The 19,395-nt window shown below is 40.7% G+C and overlaps 1 protein-coding gene across 4 annotated transcripts in view; it reads right to left on the reverse strand.

Annotated features, from left to right (window-relative positions):
• dock8 (dedicator of cytokinesis 8) overlaps positions 1 to 19,395 on the reverse strand; it is a 54,773-nt gene that overhangs the window by 5,683 nt on the left and 29,695 nt on the right. For 3 of the 4 annotated variants that reach the window (XM_046035153.1, XM_046035156.1, XM_046035157.1), the window contains 27 exons: positions 19,219 to 19,314; positions 18,719 to 18,953; positions 17,860 to 18,024; positions 17,551 to 17,729; positions 17,032 to 17,124; positions 16,042 to 16,137; positions 15,255 to 15,404; positions 14,869 to 14,982; positions 14,470 to 14,625; positions 13,872 to 14,011; positions 13,357 to 13,520; positions 12,611 to 12,762; positions 11,091 to 11,273; positions 10,730 to 10,856; positions 10,142 to 10,229; positions 9,932 to 10,028; positions 9,274 to 9,408; positions 8,790 to 8,942; positions 5,935 to 6,093; positions 5,722 to 5,822; positions 4,640 to 4,832; positions 3,872 to 4,015; positions 2,909 to 3,040; positions 2,430 to 2,564; positions 1,855 to 1,944; positions 932 to 1,168; positions 690 to 833 (listed from right to left, as the gene is read on the reverse strand). In XM_046035153.1, the coding sequence (XP_045891109.1) occupies positions 690 to 833; positions 932 to 1,168; positions 1,855 to 1,944; positions 2,430 to 2,564; positions 2,909 to 3,040; positions 3,872 to 4,015; positions 4,640 to 4,832; positions 5,722 to 5,822; positions 5,935 to 6,093; positions 8,790 to 8,942; positions 9,274 to 9,408; positions 9,932 to 10,028; positions 10,142 to 10,229; positions 10,730 to 10,856; positions 11,091 to 11,273; positions 12,611 to 12,762; positions 13,357 to 13,520; positions 13,872 to 14,011; positions 14,470 to 14,625; positions 14,869 to 14,982; positions 15,255 to 15,404; positions 16,042 to 16,137; positions 17,032 to 17,124; positions 17,551 to 17,729; positions 17,860 to 18,024; positions 18,719 to 18,953; positions 19,219 to 19,314 (3,858 nt within the window). The remainder of the gene's footprint in view (positions 1 to 689; positions 834 to 931; positions 1,169 to 1,854; positions 1,945 to 2,429; positions 2,565 to 2,908; positions 3,041 to 3,871; positions 4,016 to 4,639; positions 4,833 to 5,721; positions 5,823 to 5,934; positions 6,094 to 8,789; positions 8,943 to 9,273; positions 9,409 to 9,931; positions 10,029 to 10,141; positions 10,230 to 10,729; positions 10,857 to 11,090; positions 11,274 to 12,610; positions 12,763 to 13,356; positions 13,521 to 13,871; positions 14,012 to 14,469; positions 14,626 to 14,868; positions 14,983 to 15,254; positions 15,405 to 16,041; positions 16,138 to 17,031; positions 17,125 to 17,550; positions 17,730 to 17,859; positions 18,025 to 18,718; positions 18,954 to 19,218; positions 19,315 to 19,395) is intronic. The other variant, XM_046035155.1, reaches the window with a different exon arrangement.

A 19,395-nucleotide genomic window follows, 5' to 3' on the forward strand; every position in this document is an offset into this window, starting at 1 on the left:
CATCATAAACGCATTGGGCCTGGGCCTCAGTTCTTGGTCTGAGCTGTGGACCCACACACAGAAACCCAGCCTCCTGTGCTGATTAGAGTCAAGAGTTGTATGCTTATGGAGCTGCTGAGCATTAGCGTTATGTATACAACCATCAGGTCGGAGCAAGGGACCTGTCAGATTAGACGCTGGAAGATAAAGCATAGGGGGAGGGAGCAGAGACGCTGTAGCTAGCTTCATCATTACTCCAACATTCACCATGCTGGCAGGACCTGGAAGCTATCAGATCAAAGAGATCTCCGGTTCAGCATGCCGTGCAGCACAGACATGAAAGGAAGAGGGGCGATGAATTGACGTTTTAACTAAATCAGGGGAAAAGCAAAGGAAGGATTAGGGTTATGGATGGGGTGAAGGCTTTGATGTGTGATCACTGTCATGTCTCCCACCTGCACTCTGTAACTACAATGGAAACTGTAAATGTGATAAGATAAATTGAGGTAAATTATTCCAGTTTATTTTCCCCAGCACATTAAGAAGGAACACTCAGGGAGAATAAAGGGCTATGTATGATACAAAGAGCAATCATTTTGGGAACAGCCAACATTTAGTTAAGCATGAAGTAAGTGATCATTTTAAGCTATAATAGGTGCAGACAGTCATGTAAAATAGAAGCAGTGCCTTCATTCATGCAATGCTCGTACCTGGTTAACTGTGGCTCCCACAGAACCTTGTAGAAGCATCTGTAACATCTTTGCATCAGGCTGTTCTCTATGTGTGGCAACTGCTAGCTCTCTAGTCTTCTTCTGCATGTCCTCTATGGCGACTTCAATAGGAGTCAGGTCGAACTAGAAACAAAAAAAGAGGCAATATTGTACCAAAAAAAAAGAAAAGAAAAGAGTCTTAAAAGCCCCTGGATGTTCTGCACCATGACTTGGGAGCTTACCTCCTCTTTCTGGATGACATTGATGCGGGTCTTGACGTAGGGGAAGGCATGCATAGTGGTGAGGATGGTCTTCCTCTTGTACTGCTCGTTGAGTTCACCCCTCGGCCTCCCGCTCTTGGTGAAGGGCGTGGTGTACATGAAGCGGCGCAGGTTGAAGTTCTTCTCAAAGTTTGTCAGCCGGTCTTTCATCTCATAGTCATCAAAGAAGGGCTCCACATATGTGATCTGGATATATGCCTGGAGAGGAGTGGCGTTTACTATTTACAGGCAGTTTTTCGATATTTGCAACATAACAGACACACATTACATACATTAGGAAATACAGTAAATCCTCTCCACCCCCTCCTCATGCTCTTTTGATAAAAGCTGTTTTAAACTGCATAAAGTTGGAAAAATATTAACACACATTTAAAGGGTCTATAAACAAATTCTGTGTGATATGAAACACCTTCTTTTAATAAGTTAAGCCACTACATTTCCCTGCAGGAGGACTAAGAAATACTATATTGTCTGATCTTCTGATCTAGTTGACCCTTAAACAAATAATAAAAAAAAATGTTTATAAGATGATGAGCATTTATAATGGTTTCCTTACGTGTCGTACATTTTCTGCTTGTTAATGTGAATATAATTAATTTGCATATTATGTGGGTGCTGTAAGCTCTAACTTCACATATTACACACACACACACACACACACACACGTATATTTCTTATAATACCATAATCCACACCTTTGCTTCATCCCTACTACTTAACATACTCAATACACTACCATTTGGTGTTAGACTAAAAACCAAAATCTTCTTATTTATTAAAATTATTTATTAAAAATGTCCTTAGTAACATTTAAACAACCACATTCTTTTAGTACAGTACAGACAGACATGCGCACCAATCAGTGGTGTGACATTATCACCTACTTTGCTGGGGTTGAGTTGTTTTCTGTCCACTGGTGTAGAGTCCTTGATCATCACCAACGTGTCCTCTCCAAAACACTGACTGTAGAAGTTCTAGGAGTTGGGGGGTGGGGGGGGTAGTTAGTATACCGTATTGTTCATAATACAGTCTATCATGATTTTTATGCAAATTAACATATTTAGCTGCCATTCAGTGCTATCCATCTTACAATAAAATGTTTAAAGAACCCTTGAAAGCATGAAATAACTTGAATTTCACTCAGCAACTGATTGACTTATTTGATTCAAGACTGAGGCTGACACTACCTAACCCTCTTCATGACGTTATTTCTCTATAAGCATGTAATTAATGCCAAGTTGTCCAAGCTCTCTAAAACCTCACTAAAAACAGATGGATGATTGGGAGTTTTGCCCCCAGTCAGTCAAAGTCTCTCAGTCATTATCAGATTCCAACAGTCCAGCCAGGCGCCATTTTCCCTTTTTCACTCCAACTCAATCACACATTAGTTCACAACGTGCGCACGCACGCACGCGCACACGGGCACACACACACGCACGCACACACACTTCTCCTGTACCTCTAGCCTGTGTGATATCTCAGGCAGATGTGTGATCCCTGGCTCCTTGTAAATGAATTCCCGTTCGTCCAGGTCGCCAAACTTAGCCCCATAAAAACCCACCCGGAAATAGGTTCCAAACATCCTCTTATGGCCCTGAAGGAAACAAAGAAGATTTTATATTAGTCTAATCAGTATAACATACGAAACATATTCTTTCTCATTATGGTCATTCCTTTTATGGGGATATTTGTTGTGAAGAGCACTTTGGTAAACACAATTTCGCAAATAAATATGGTTATTTCTCTTTTATTATCCAAAATCATTTTAAATGAAACAGATTCTACGTACTTAAGAAATACTGAAAAAAGACATTGCTTTTCCATTCTGCAGAAGGTCTTTGTACGTGATGTACCACAGTATCTTACTGTCTTTCTTATTTCTACTTTAAACATAATTGAATAAATGAAGCAGCCCCTACAGTGCCATATGGTTATTACCTTCTGAATGATGTTATCAAATGCTCTGTGTAGTTTGTCATGAGTTGATGCCAGTTTTCTGAAATCTCTGTGAGCCTCCAGGATTGGAATGATGATCTTGTAGACCTCATTCACTGCCTCGAAGAGACCACCCTGATGAGACAGCCATCACTGCTAGTTAGCATATACCACATACAGTATATATGCAGAGGGAATATTTGCATTTAACACACACAATATAATACCAAATGTTCTATGTTCAGAATAAACACAATACAGTCGCAGGAAAAAAGTATGTGAACCCTTTGGAATAACCTGGATTTCTACATAAATTGGTCATAAAATGTGATCTGATCTTCATCTAAGTCACAACAACAGACAGAAACAGTCTGCTTAAACTAATACCACACAAACAATTATATGTTTTCATGTTTTTATTGAACACACAGTGTAAACATTCAAAGGAATTTTTGACCATTCCTCTTTACAAAACTGTTGTCCGTTGTGAATCGCTCTTTTTGAGGTCACGCCAAAGCATCTCAAGCTCAGTCAGGTCAGTACTCTGATTGGGCGACTCTAGAAGGAGTATTTTCTTCTGCTGAAGCCATTCTGTTGTTGATTTACCTTTGTGCTTATGCACTGCGTGTGTTCAATAAAAACATATAATTGTTTGTGTGGTATAAGTTTAAGCAGACTGTTTGTCTGTTGTTGTGATTTAGATGAATTCCATTTATAATCTTTATAGCATACCATTATTTTTACAGTTGCAGATAAAAAAAAAAAAAAAAAAAAAAAATCAACAAAAAATCAACATTCTGTGCTATAATGTACTTTATTTATTTTTCCACTTTTCCAGTATGAACACACTACATACTCAAAACTTGCTAAGAATTAGTATGAAGTATGCATTTGGGATACAGCTACAGGTTTCTATGTGAACACTACAAATAAATATTAAATAGCAGTGCAGCTTCATTGTCTCACATTGCTGAAGAGCTCAGCAGCCTGTTCAAGCAATCCCACCAGGCCGCTCTCAGTGAAGTAGCGTCCCGAACACACCCCATCCTCGTCGGGGGACAGGATGTCATCTGACACTGCCGACTCCTCCAGCACGTTGGGGGAGATGTTCTGTAGAGAAAAATCAACCAGCTAATCAATCAATTAACCCCCTTAATCAAATAATCAATCACATAGCTGGCTTAGGGAGATGTCCTACTGTGGGAAATGGAACTAATTTGGACCATCCAATCAATGACCTGCTGACTGCTGCAGGTCAGAGTGTCCTGCACCAAAGCGCCACAGATGTCCTGTCTGTGACACAGCTCATCGATAACAGCGTCTTCATAGTTACTGCTTTAACTGTTTGTTTTCAGTTCAAGGAAACAGTCTGTTCACATGTTCCCACAGGAGCACGTTTGCATTTCCGCCCCCCACCTCCAACTTCAAAGATGTTGTGTTAAGCAGTGCTACTAAGGGACCATATTTATATGTTGACGTTATGAGTGTACAGCTCCCCCCTCTGGGCACACACAGCCAAATTAGGGAATAATCCGTGGGGAGACGTGTGATGTGGTGTGTTGTGCAAGGGAGGTTTAGCCTCCGTTCAACAAAACAACCAACAGTCACAACAAACAAACGATGAATGCTTATTATTTTGAGTGGCTGTAATTGTTCCTCCTTTCAGTCTGAACATGTGTTTATTATTAGTTCCTTGCTAATTTTGAGTGTTATATCAGTATTTTTGTTCCCTACCTGGAAAGTGACGCTGCCAACAGGCAGATACTTGTGATCCTCTAGCATGCTGAGATACTCGGCCACCAGGGCAGCGGCGTGGACCAGACACATAGCCGACTCAGTGAAACACTTCCTGTTGTTGTGCTTTTCTGCCATGTTCTGCAGCCAGGTCAGACGGAGGTCAGGAGAAGTCTGGTAGCCCTTCGCTATCCTGAGGAGGGAAGGAGAAGGAGGGTTTTGTTGTGTTTTTTCTTCTTTGCACACAAATTAGATAGATAGATAGATAGATAGATAGATAGATAGATAGATAGATAGATAGATAGATAGATAGATAGATAGATAGAGCGTGCGTGGCAGAGATTTAAGTATTTGGGTTGCTTAGTGTTTTTATGAACAACAAAAAATATGGAAAATGTTTTCCTGTTCATGGAATGCATGCATAATCATTAGGCTAACAGCATGGGAATACATCTAAATCACCCTAAAGCATGTGAGTCACTAAACTATGCTTACAAATGAATTCAAGCATCTGGAGACCAAATGTATTGTGAATCAATGACCTGTGTGTTTGTGAGCTTGGAGGTGAACGTCAGGGTGAGTCTAGGTAAGTGTGCAACGCTAACAGGTCATTCTGTGCAGCCGTCAAACACTCACCAGGTGACTGGGATCACAACCCAAACAGAAAGGTGCATGATAAATGACGTGTGTAAGTGACATTAGAGCATGTTGCGGTGAAGTACCTAAATCAACATACAGCACATGTATGCTCTCTTTGTCTCAGTGTTTCCCCTTCGTGTTCTCACACACACCCGTATATATACACGCACACACATGCATACACACATTTTGCATTTGCATATACACAAAGCCAGGACAGAAAACTAAACTGCTACCACATGGTTACCATAGTGAGGGCACCAAATAGAAGAAAAACAGCCCCGACCACAGAGAAATAGGAACCAGCAGCGCAAAATAGAGAGAAGCCACAGGGTGGTGAGAGAGGAGAAGACAGAGGAGAGAGTGACATATTAAGAGACAGACATTAAAGATGAAAAAAGACGTGGAGACAGTGTTTACAGATGACGCTTTGTGTTTCTCACCTGTACATGAGGTCCATGAGCATCTCGGGATCTTCCTGGAACTCCCTCATCTTCACCGTGTCTGACAAAATACTGTTAAGGTTTCTTAGAAGCTCATCCACCTGAAAATACAGACAAGACACAAGAGGCAGGCATGAGGACACAATACGATCAGTATCAGCAGTTTAATACAGTAGTAGCGGTGTGTGTGTCATTGTGTGCATTATTTTCTACCTGTGAGGGCAGCTGAGTGTTCTGCATCTCCGTGTCCTCCTCCGCGTAGGCCAGGATGGTGCGGAGTGAGCGTCGTAAGTATTCCTCCTGGAAGTCTGAGGACTTGCCCACCAGCGAGGCCAGAGACATGGTGACCTGCATTTTCACTCTTGAGAAGTTCTGACAAAGACAGAGGGGCCCGCAGAGAATGTCAGTGTTTAACATTTTGCAGTGTTTATCATAGAGTAAGACAAGATGCTCAATGCATTTGTGAAATTTCAACTTCCTTTTCCTTTTTGATAATTTCCTTACAAGCTTAAGAACAAATTTATAGATTTTAAAGGATAGACAAGGCATACTAACATAACAGACAAATGCAGCTATTAGGAATGGGAACATTCCTTCTTCTGGTCCTGTTTGACTAGATTTGGCCTCTAAATTGCTTAGTTGCCATAAAAACTTCCAATAATGGCCAGGGCATGTACTCACTTCAACAAAAGAGGCTCTTTATTAGAGACAGGCCATTATGTTTGTTTGTCAGTTCCAAAACACACTATGTGATTCAGATTTCATAGTCTTTAAAAATGTTCTACTCTAGGGACATTGGGACAGCAGGGTACCAGAACATTAAAAACATAATAATAAGCCAAAACAAAAGCTACTGTCATCTATGGAATGAAAAGCAGCTGCAATGCCGTATGAGAATCACGCAGGAGAGTTATGTTTGCGTAATGAGTGTAAAAGCTTTTATGCCAGTATTGGTATGCATAAAAGATAGACAAACACATCCGCACGCTTGGAACACTTGTTTTTTGGTAATATCATTTGGGGATTTTGTTTTATTGATATTTACTGTACTGTATTTATTTCTGGTAATTCAACCTTTAACCTGCCCTTCATGTTCCCTACTGAGACAATAACAAATCACCATAAAGTATATATAAATTGAAAATTGAAATGCTTACACACTGTACTTGGTTGTGTGTATGCAATAGTTAGATCTGTAAAGAGGATGCTCTAACTTCTTTTCCAAGTCGTGCAGTATGGTGTCTTCGGAAACACTTTGCTTGTGCCATGTTCATTTTATTTATGTATCGCCACTTGAGCTACAACAGATGCATCATTATTTTGTTGTATGTGAAAAAAGGTAATAAGCAATGCTAAAATTGGTGAGCTGTTTTCTCTCCTCAAGTTGTGTCCCTTGTTCCCTCCCTTTCCTTGTCTCTCCATCCTTCACACTACCTGTCCCAAGATAACAGGCCTGACAAACACCCCTCCATCCTATGCAGTGTGGGCTTTGTGTGTGTGTGTATGTACGTGTGTGAGAGAGAGTGTGCTCGTGTATGTGTCCCATCTATCTCCAGCATGACCAGCTAAGCGGGAAATGATCTCCCATTAGCAGAGACATAATCACCCATGGATCATCTCTACGGCCCCATTCTGTTCAACTGAGCATGGAGCCAGAGACTAACCACCCATCACTGCCCTCTAACTCATTGTGTACGTGTGTGTGCGTACTTGTGTGTGCGTACGCGTACGTGTGTGTGTGTGTGAAGAAGTAGCCTAAATGATCGCTTTAGTCAACACATGACCCTCTTTGTCTTTCACTCTCTCTCTCTTTCTCATCTGGCCCTTTTCCTCTAGTTGCCTTTCCAACCTTTTCCATAACTGGACATGTTTTTAACCACCGGTATCTGTTTTTAGTGATTTGTTCCATTTCTGGGGAGAAAAAAGCCTGGTATTTTTTTCTCTTTTTATTACCACAATCTAAAATGAAAGTAAATGATGGAGAGGGGGAAAAAGTGTGTGTGACAGACAGAGAGCAAGACGAGGGCGGGTGAAGGGATAAAAACATAAACACAGGAAGAGGTGGAGAGTAAGAGTAATGAATGAGTCATACGGCTGCTACACTAATTGAGATCACAGTTCCCTCTGTATACAGCACATAAACAAACATACACTGGGACACGCAGATGGGAAATACTCTCTTTGAACTGGAGATACTATATGTGCGTGTGTAAGTGTGATCTGCAGGCTGGTGTCTGACTTTCATTAAAGAATACAGACTGTAAACACAGGAAATATCGACTGCAACAGCAGTTTTCGAACTAGCAGAGAAAATACTCTATTCCTAAACCTCCCTTCCTTCAGGTCTGTCTCAGTCTTGTCCTTTTTTTTTTTTTTTTTTTTTTATCTCCCTCCATCACTGCTTCTTTATCTTGATTTCCTCCTTTCCACCCCTTTCACATTCTCCCTGCCCTTGAGACACATATACTAAACACACTCACACATATAGTATGTACTGGAACACCCACACACACACATACACATAGAGGTCTGGCTGTCATTAGTTAAAGAGGGGTAGGAACATGGAGAGGCAGACAGTGACATATCTCTCTGCTCCCTACTCAGAGACACATCCTTCAGCAGAAACTTTCTGCAGCACGCTCAAAATAGACATGGAAAAGACATTAAAGGCGAGCAGGAGAGGAAAAGTGGAGAAGATAGGGATAGGGATGTGTGTGACTCTCCGCTTCTATGCGTGTTCATGAGAACATGCATCAAAAGCAACTCTGAACTCTCGTGTGCACTTAAATTCAATTTAGTCTGACATAAATGCAATTTCGTCTGCAAGCTTGGATGTTAGATAAGGTTTTATCTGACAGAAAGGTAACACATGCCTGACATTTGCTTTGTGTGGGTGTTTCTATGTGTGTGTGCATCCTTTTTATTATTAAATCTTTATTTAACCAGGAAATGCTTGTTGAGATTTAAAATCTCTTTTCCAAGAGCGTCCTGGCCGAGACCATAAAAACCCATTGGAACATATACACGGGATCATCTTCTGAGTGTGATGTTTTTGTGTGTGTGCTTACACTGGCATTGCTGTAGCTATATCTCATGATGAGATAGAGGGTGGCACAGGCCTGGCTCCTGTTCTCATCGACAGGGCTGCTGCAGTACTGAAGCACCTTCTGGCACAGGTCTGCACACTGCTCCGCCTCCTCCTCAAACAACAGGTCCCCAAACTGCACAAAAACACGCACACATACAGACAAATGAAACCAGACACACAAGGTGGTTGGTATAGACAGACATGCACGCAGGCATGTATAGACAAATAATTCAGGCTTGCTTCAGCAGTTTGCCTTCCCCAAAAGGAATATTTAATTTTGACACAACTAGTGTTTATGTATACACACCCACCCATACACTTGCTCCTGAATCGTGGATGCAACCACACACACACACACGCACACGCACACGCACACGCACACACGCACACACACACACACACACACACACACACACACACACACACACACACACACACACACACACACACACTAATAAAATTACCTTGACAACAAGCGCTCTAAGTGTGCTGAAGGTGTGAGAGAGGAAAGTGGTACTCTGGTTGCAGGTGAGAGAGTGGAGCAACACCTTCAACACCCCGCCAACCAGGCTGTCCTTACACTCAGTCAATGGCACTGCCTAGACAGGAGACAAATGACAAAATTACCAAATCATATGGAGACAAATGTTAACACCTGTGGATACACTGGAGTGCAAAACTACATTGAGAAATCTGTACAACAGCAGTGGTTAAATATGCAGTTTTCACAGATAAGTTTAAAGCTAAGACTAAAATATGTCATGGGTTGCATATTTTGCCATCTTTTTGTTCAACACATTGCGTACGGTGTTCATTCTCAGCCATTAAAAACATTTACCTTTACATTCAACCTCTTCTATGTTTTATAGTGATTCACTGAGTGATAACACTGCAAAAGTATACTGTTCAAATACCTAATCAGGAACTTTGTTGGTGTTTTAATTATTTAACTGTTTTTAAGGGCTTGCAGATGTAAAAGAATCTCTTGTTGACTCTCAGATCTGTCTGAAGATGCAAATTATATTGCATATTGATTTGGAAAACCTTATGCTAAATGCCAGATTGTCAAAAGGACTACATTATATTTTTCATGTGTTCATGTTCTGTAGAGAGTGTTCTGACCTGTACAATGGTTTCCAGCAGGTCCAGCACTATGAGGTTAGCCTCTGTGGCTAAGTTTCCACTAATCAGAGCCTCCTGGTCCAACTCTGCTTTAGTCCTGATGGAAGGCAGTGAGAGACAGATATTTAGAGAGGAATGAAAGCAATAAACGATCTAAAGAAAGAAAGAAGAGACGCTGTGAAAACTGGACGGCACACGTGCAAAACGTACTTATCCTGTTTGTCATTGGTCTGTCTCCACTGAGTGAGGTCTTTCCTCCATCGTAGGTTCTCTCTTTGGCCCATGGTCCTATCCATTCCTGTGAGGAATTCAAAGGCAGATAATCACTTCAAGAAAACAGCTAGTGAGAAACTACTATGCAGACTTGGTACAGATTATGTGTAGGAATCCAAAAATGCTAAAAGATGAATTCACATCATGTTTTATGACAAAAAGTTTATTGCAGTGCAAGTAGAAAAAGAGATGATTTGTGTGAACATTTGCTGATAATAATTAAGCAATTAATTGCTGTATTTCTTTCACAATAATCCAACATTTACTTAGTCTCCAAATACACCAAAGTATACCCATGTTTCAAACACTGCTTAACACAGAACAGACATACTTCACAGGGAGACTGAGAGTCCCTAAGCATGGACTGTGTAACCTGAAATTGGTTCTTGCAGTGACTTGCTGACCACACATTTATAAAATATGAAAGTTTTGGAGGTGGTTCATGTCCAAAACTTTGAAATCTTGCAGAAAATGCAGACTTAAATTTGACAGACAAGCAATTCCAAGCACAAACAGATACGCTACCTCCAACTCGTTTCATCATTTCCCCGCGGGCTCCCGTTCCTCTCAAGAGGGCTTCTTCCAGCTGCATCTTGGCCTGATGAGATTTCTGTAAGGCCTGGGTGCTCACTTTGTCAGTGCTCTGCTTACCCTACAAACACACAAAAACACATATTTACCTGGTACAAGCACAAAGCACATACAGTTTTTAATATTTTTTTTATTTATCCTTAAGTTCTGTATGATAAACACACATGCATACAAGATGAACAAATACACAGCCATCCCTACTGCAAAGTAAGTCCCTGTATTTATATAAATGTGAACTGAATTTAAATGACTGATGCAAAAGAGACAACACAAGTCAATACATGAGCAAACTGACCCTATACTCAAAGCAGGACACACAGATAGTGAGGAGCTCCAGCAGCTTGTTGAGCTGCGAGGGAGGCATTTCTATAGTCCAGCGCTGAATCAGATTCCTATCAGCGTTCTTCATCACCCACAGAAAACACACCAACAGGTGGCGACTGGTGTCTGCTGCCAGGGTGGCTATGGATTTACCTTGCTGGGAAGAGGAGAGGACAGAGACAGATATGCAGTATGATACAGTGCACTGTAGCTCTAACTGAATAGAAAGAGCACCTGCAATCACTCAGACACATACACACAAACATGCATCTGCTGTACATGTACCTAAACTGAGAAATAACCTACCAGAAAATAAATCAAAGTGATGCATCCTAAACAGGATTCCAGTGTGGTACAAAGGTTAAAAAATATTTTCTGTGTAGGAGTCCTTAATGATATGTAATGTCCAGTATATTACAACACAACAGATAGCAAGGGAAATGCTTTGATGCAAAAGACCTCCAAGCACAATGACTTTTTTAACGCTTATCAGTGGTAGTCTCCTGCTCTACCATTTGAGTTATACAGTGTATATAACAAGAGAATCTAACATACTAACAAGCTTCTTTAAAACACAAACAAGGCTGATAGACTTCTTTCCATGCTGGCTTTAGTAAAGACTGGTTCTCTTACCCATTTTAATAGGCGTTAAATCTACTGCAGATTAATTTACTTTCATTCGTGTGATGATGAATTGCTACCATAGAGGGCTACCGCTGCTTCACTGTGTGGCAGCTTTGATGAATGTAGCCATTAACCTCCTAGTGCTCTAGGTGTCCCACCTAGAACCTGGTTTCCAGGTCTCTGAGTAAAGCTCAACCAGAACCAACGTCAAATATGTGTAGCATGTAATCAAAAATGTCACTTGTTTATTTGAAATCGTGCTTTGTGTGAAAAACCATTTTCTGTTGCTGAGAGTAAAAGATTCAAACAATGTTTGAAGGAGAGCTGCTTGAAAATGAGAAACAAGCGCTCTGGCAGCCATGTTTGGATTTGTGATGGATTCCAGGCCGACGGCTCAGTTGTGTGAAATTCAGTTTTTCCACAACAGTATTTCATGTTACAACATGCAAGGAACTGATTCATCTCTTGGAAGGAAGCAGAGAAAGAGGAAGAGAATGGCATGGTTCAGTTTTAGTGCCTGTGTTGTTGCTGTAGCTACACTTGATTGATGTGTTTGTCAGGGAGGACGGCCCTGTTCACTTATGATGGCAATGCCTGCCCATAAACCATCTCCAGCAGACACGTGTTTGTGTGTTTGTGTGTTTGTGTGTTTGTGTGTGTGTGTGTGTGTGTGTTTGTGTGTGTGTGTGTGTGTGATTTTTCAGGATGGATGAAGTGTGTGCGTGGCTCTGACAGCTAATCAATCTACCTCAGTGCAGCTCACCTGTTAGGAGGCAGACTACTCACAGACACAGACAGGTACTTCTGAACTTTTAAAAGCAATAAAAATCATACTAAAATCTAACATATCACATATTAAATGAATTTTACCATCGATGCCATAGAAACGAGAACATTCCGTCCGAGCGTGTTGAAGGGATTCCCGGCAATCGCCATAGCTACAGACTGATTTATGGGTGGGACATTTTCAAGGTCATCCACGGGTCCGCCCATCTTGTTTTTACCACCGCGCGTGTCAGAAACTACGGAGACAGGGTCACATGTGAAACACACAGGATAAATTCACTCAAGTGAAAAATTCATTCAAGTCTTAATTGTGCAAAATATTTGACACTGCTGAGTCTTTATCCGAGGTAAAACAAACATCGGAATCAAAGATTAATGCAATGTGTGTTCCTATGTAGTATGTAGTAGTTACATAATACACAATACATAACAAAGAAATATAGTAAAAATACTATTATGATAAAGATGCTGTTACACAACAGTGGGTTTGATAAATTGGTAATTAGTGGAAACTGATAAATAACCAAGCTTCTGTAAGAGGCAGCAAGCTGACCATATCACCAACTCTTAAGAGTGGGTATATTTGTTTTGTTATTAAAAAGTTCACAAAAACTGCAGAACCATTATGACTTTGTGGACATATAATGGTTGATAAATGCATTTGTTAAGTGTTATTCTACCATGAATAACTTGAGGCTATATACTGTACGTGTCTTCATGAGAAATGACATGAACTTTATGGATCAACACGGACTTTAAGTGCTTGCTATTGAATGAGCATGTATACAATTTATATCTCAGAGCACTTGTGTGTTTGATACCATATATACCTGTGAAGTCCAGATAGTTGGTGGAATCAATGATGATCCCCACCAGGGAGAGGTAGAGGCCAGCCACCTTGGCTCTGACCTCAGGTTTATCACAGCGCTGGTCAAGATCATGGGAACACAGCAGGCTGCAGATGGCATTGATGGCCTTTCTCTGGACCTTTCCCCTTTGAACACACATACAAGTTTTTAAAGTTTATTTAACCCACTAATTACATTACAGGTGTACATGATTCAAATACTTACAGAGGTTATACACAGTATTTGGCAATTTGGGGTGTTGTATATTTATTAGAATCTGTCCATATCAAAAGCAGGTTTGCAAGCCTGAGGCTGTGATTTTCTTTGATTTGTGACTTGCAACAGTTTGATCAATCTATATACGGAAGGTAATGTCAATTATGTGAGAACCTTGAAAGAAAGTGGAAAGAACTTTACGTACATTGCATTTTTGAAATAACAAAGCAACATGGAGGCAATAACTTAGGGGTAACTTGAAAGTGTCCATGTATCCTTACCCCTCTGACTCCATGTCTAGGGCGGCGCTGAGCTCTGTCAGCAGCAGACCGGTAAGGTAGTGCTGCTGCTTGAATTCCTGAGAAAGCTCAAACAGCCCCAAGATCCTCTGCTGCTCCTGGAAACTACACGAGCCGGAGCTCTGAATGGAAAGATGAAATGAACCAGAGACAGACACAATGAGAGGGGCAAGAACTGGGGTACATTTTTTCCTTAATGCAAAGTAAAGTACCTTTAAACAGCCCTTTTTAAAGCAAATCCCATCTAATATATCTAATACTCCTCTTTTCAATTCTCCTTATTACTCTATTGTATTTTCTCTTAAAACGGGACCAAACATTCACACTCCTCACTTACTATGTTTTTGCAGCTATGATGATATTCTTTATCGAAACAGAGGATCTTTATGCTATATGCAGCACAGATTTTGAACCCTTGTCAGAACCATTTTTTGTAGGGCTGTTTAAATATACGTGACTTGCCATGAATGTCAGTTTATCAGATTGTTGTATTTATTCACTGTCAATGATGAAACAATCCCCTGAATGCCTGAATTACAAATATACATTAGTGCAAATCTTGACTGACAAGTGAACAGACCTGCGAGGAGATAGATGGACACGGTGATGTGGGAGCGGAGGAAGGCCCGCTGAAGAAGAGGCTCAGGTTGAGGTAGTGCTCATGACTGCACAGGATTCGCAGGAACTCCAGACGCATGCTGATCAACGTTGGCATTGACACGCTCTTAGCTGACATCTAGAAGGGAAATAGAGCAAAGAATAATCAATTAAACACATGATAGTTCTTCAAAACATATACAGAGGGTAAATAAAATTCATTAATTCATAAAAAAGACACATTAATACGCATGGAAGCCTTTTCTTTCAGAAACAAAACAAAAATTTTTGTCAAGAAACAAAAATAGCTCCGACAGGGGAACTTACTGGATAAATGTGTTTAAAGTCACATGGTTTTGGTTTGTTATCAGTGTTATTCTACCTGGTTGCAGTAGTTTTTCACCAGCTGAAAGACAAACCCTCGGTCCATCAGAGACAGCAGGTCATAGAGGAAGAAGGCCAGGCTGATGTTGACTTTCTCCGCTTGTTCTACCTCCTAAAACAAGAACAATCAACAAACATTAATCACTGAGCTGCACTGAGTGGGTCTTGCCAAGCATCTAGCTGTGAAAGCTGTGCTTCTGATACCACAGAGGCAAATATAATTAGCACCTCCAACTTCCTGTTGTTTGGAGAACACTGACAACATGTACACAGAGGCTGAAACCGCTTCTACCCAACCCAGGACCAGTAAAACGTTTTGGGGACGAAACTCGTCTGATATTGATGAGCAAAATGTACTGTCGTCATCATCATCATATTCCTTACTTTATGTTGTTTGACAAGGATGGTCCCAATCTCAGCTGTGACCACAGAGACAATGGTGGTGATGTCATCTTTAAATCGGTCAGAGAAGCGACTTCTTCGAGGGACACTGTGCTTGTCGAGCTGAGACACATGCTGAGCCATGCTTTTCACCTGTTTAAGCGCGTGCACACACACACACACACACACACACACACACACACGAAATGCGAATAAGACACAAACAAAATAGGGAAATGCATGTTAACTGAAAGCATGAGTGATCAATATACATGTAGGTCAAAAATATGACAGATGCAAAGTTGATATGATAAAAATGGTGACCTGGTAATAAAAGAGCAATGTTCAATTATTTATTATCACGTTCTATGTTCATTTTTCAGTCAAATTTCAAAAGATGCCTTCAATTAATTAAGGTGAGCATCCTCTAGTGAAGTTATTGAAGGAAGAAATATAAATTAAGTGAGATGAACTGAAGGGATGAAAGTGAATGTGAGTGATGATAGACTTCCAAAACTGAGTGCACAGAGTGAACAGAGAACAAAGTGATAAATTGTCAGGCGTCTTGATAAATTACAGACTGCAGTGATTTCAAAATGCCCTTTTATTCATCACACAATAAAACCATCATTTATCTTTTAAGGTGTGTGGCCACGAGGTCATGTACTGTTTGGTATGAGTCATTTTTATAACACCCATTCATCCATTTAATTCATTACTTAAGTGTCAATCAAAAAAAAAAAAACACCCTCTGCAAATTCAACATCAACAAAAGAAAAAGCACACTAACCAATAGCTCAAAGAAGAACCAGGCATATTTGTATGCGTTCTCTCTGCAGACCCCAGTGCTGACGACCATCTGCAGGGCCAGCTCCTCATGAAACTGCTGCAAGGGAGGAAATACACAAACCCTTTGGTGGCTAATTGAATAAACAATATCTTATTAAATGGAGTATCTACAAGCAGTACACTGAATATCACTGTGACTTCATTTTAATACACTGGCTGAGCTTTGAACAGGAGAACAAACATTGACCAAAACCCAAACACAGAGCATTACCAGCGTCCTCAGTGTCACACTCCCACCCTGTGGCTACAAGAGGGAACTGGTGGCTGCCTGACAGCTCTACTTACAGTATTAAGCTGTACAGCAGGACTTTTAAAGTTTGAGTGCTGTAAAATTCATGTTTAATCCTAACAGTAAGAAAAGGAATTCTTCTAACAAAGTTTTAGTTTTTTAAATTAAGTATAAGACAAGAAACAGTTTCTAGCTAAACGTCACCAGATATAATTTAATTTGTTTATTTTCAGGTCAATGTGCTTTCTCCACAAAGTAAATGAATGGAAAATATAAACAGTAATTATTTAAGAAAAAAAATAGAATGTATTACCATTTCACACTTCAACCACAAAATAATTACAACAAGATTGCAGTGATAATGTAATCTATTTACAAATTGTGGAACTACTCACAGGACAGTGAATATTACCACCTAAAGTATATTTTCTGAGAAACAGCTGTAAGGCAACTTTCAGATGAAACTCAGTTGGATGGAATATATCAAGGGTCTACAGGGGCCACAGAGTTGGTCACTGATTTAATGTCAGTGTCAACCATTGACATCATCAATTCACATGATGCTATTGTTTCCATCTGTAGGAGACAAGACATCCAAAATATTCACAACAGAAGGATGTCACTTCTGCTTTAGGGTAGATGAATTAAAGCAGCTTCAAGAAATACGACATACAATGAAACATGAAAAAGTTACTTTTTTACCTTTCTGTTAGAGGGCCTGGTGCTTCCTGTCGGGTTCTGGTGGTTGCTCACGTCCACATAGGTGGACATGCGGCTGCCTGGGTTGTTGTGGCCCTGGAGACAGAAACACACAGGTTCCATCACATTGAACGTGATGGATGCATTCATTAGAGTGGGCATCAAGTGGCCTATTACAATACCTAATGTACTGTGGGGATGAACAGCAAATGACTGTTTTGTGTGTATCTGCAATCATGCTGAGATATTTACATACTGCGCTTTGTGTGTGCGTGTGCATGCGCGCGCGTGTGTGTGTGCGCATGCGTGTGTGTGCGTGTACACGTGTGTGTGTGTGTGTGTGTGTGTCCATGCTGTATAGTTTGTCAAATATATAAGAGTACATAGATATTATGCAGCTTCTTTAGGCAGAAAGCTTCCAAAACTGAACTTAATTTATGTGACACAAATGCAAATCAATGTTTTGGTGACTGCTCTTACAGATACATTTCGGGAGATTTGATTTGGGGAAACCTTCTGTACCTTGGCAGAAAAGATGTTTTTGACTTCAGCATCTTCAGCAGAGGTATGTGGACCGGGTATGTCAGGGTTGCTGCTGCTGCGGATTCTGGACTGGAGAAGCATACTGCCAACTGTGGCTGCTGTGGCCCGACCCATGGTGCTGTAACGGCTCTCGGCAGAAGGTATCATACTCCCTGAACCTGAAGACGGTTCCATGGACATGCAAAAAAGCGAAATTCTTAGTTCTTAAGATAACCACAGCAAATATAATAAAGGAAAAATAACAAAAAACAAAAATGCAAATTCATACTTATAAATGCTTGTCTGTACCTGCATTCTGCATGTCTTGAGGGGGATCAGGCAAGCGAAACACCCAGTAAAGGTAAGTCGCCAAGAGGCTGTTCCTACCCTGCTGGTCCCTGGTAAGCTCCTGACTGTTATGAAGACTGTTGACAATAGACACCACTGATTCGAAGGCTATCTGAGCCAGATTGGCTGAAGGACACAGAAATAAACATGCACGCAAAATGTTAGAGCTATCAAATCAATAACAGAATGGGACAACATATGATCCAAACTATCATCATTACAAATAAAAAGCTATCGTTCCACGGTCTTAAAATCTGAATAAAATTTAGCTGCACATTGCAAAACGTTGATGCTCGTTTAAGTCATTTATTAAGCAAAATTTCTAAACATTCTCTGGTTCTTGCTTCTCAAATGTGATGTTTTTGCTGTTTTATATAATTTGAAGTTCGCTTTTGTACTATAGGTTGGACAAAACCAGAAATCAGAAGCAGATACTTTCAGCTCTGGGATTTTCTCACATTTTATACTGTAGCCCAAACAGTAAATTGAAAAATATATTGACATATAAAGATAACAATGAAAATAATTGTTAGTTGCAGCCCTGCAATCAATGTGTGTACCAGTTACAATTTCTATGACTTGTTGATTTAGCTTTCATAAACGCAGATATTCAATATACAACAATGCAAAACAGTGAAAAGCAGCAAATCCTAATGTTGGAAAAGGGCATGTTTTACAGTCTTGCTTGATAAATGAGCAATGAATCATACAAAAAATGTTTAAAGCACCAACTAAAATTCCCCAAGATGTGTGAGGTGCCATTTCTCTGCAGTAACAGTCATTTCACAGTTATTTGAATCTTCTTCTTGAAACTTCTCACCGGTTTGGCCAGCGATGACCATGGGCTGCATGATGAGAGTGAAGAGTTTATCCAGCACCAGATGGAGGAAGAGGACCAGAGGCTCTAAACTGGAGGAGGACAGGGAGATGATGCTGAGCTTCAGCTCATGCTCCAGCTTGTTCTCTGGAATCTTCTCCTCCCTGACCCGCAGCGGGAATGTAGCGCCACCCTCCAGGGCATGGCAGAGGGTGAAGAAACGCTGCAGGTGGTTGTCCTGGTACCGAAAAAGGGATGATTTGTTACACTGTGGTACTTGCAGGTGACAGGAACAACAGAAAGAAACAGAGAAATAAATGTAATAAGACAGGGTGCATGTAATACTCCAGGGTGGATGTCTTACTACAGCAGGGTTGGATACTTGTTGTGCTCTGTGTGCGCACATGCATTGATATTTAATCTGCTTGTGTGCATGACAGACAAAGACAGAAAGAGTGGTTCCGCAAAAAAGACAGTCATCTGTGTGTGCAACCACTACTCACTTGTGTGTGTACAGATGACACAGCCTGTATCTCAAGGTTGAAAAGTCCTTTGTGACTCTCCATCCACTTGACTGGCGGGGCCTGAGGAGGAAGTTTCTATACAACAGAGACACAGGAAATGTAACTTTGTGTCTTCCATGTCTATGGTCAGTCCTTAATATGTCTACAGCCTTCTGG

Source organism: Micropterus dolomieu, linkage group LG21, assembly GCF_021292245.1.
Source record: "Micropterus dolomieu isolate WLL.071019.BEF.003 ecotype Adirondacks linkage group LG21, ASM2129224v1, whole genome shotgun sequence".
Taxonomy (NCBI): domain Eukaryota; kingdom Metazoa; phylum Chordata; class Actinopteri; order Centrarchiformes; family Centrarchidae; genus Micropterus; species Micropterus dolomieu.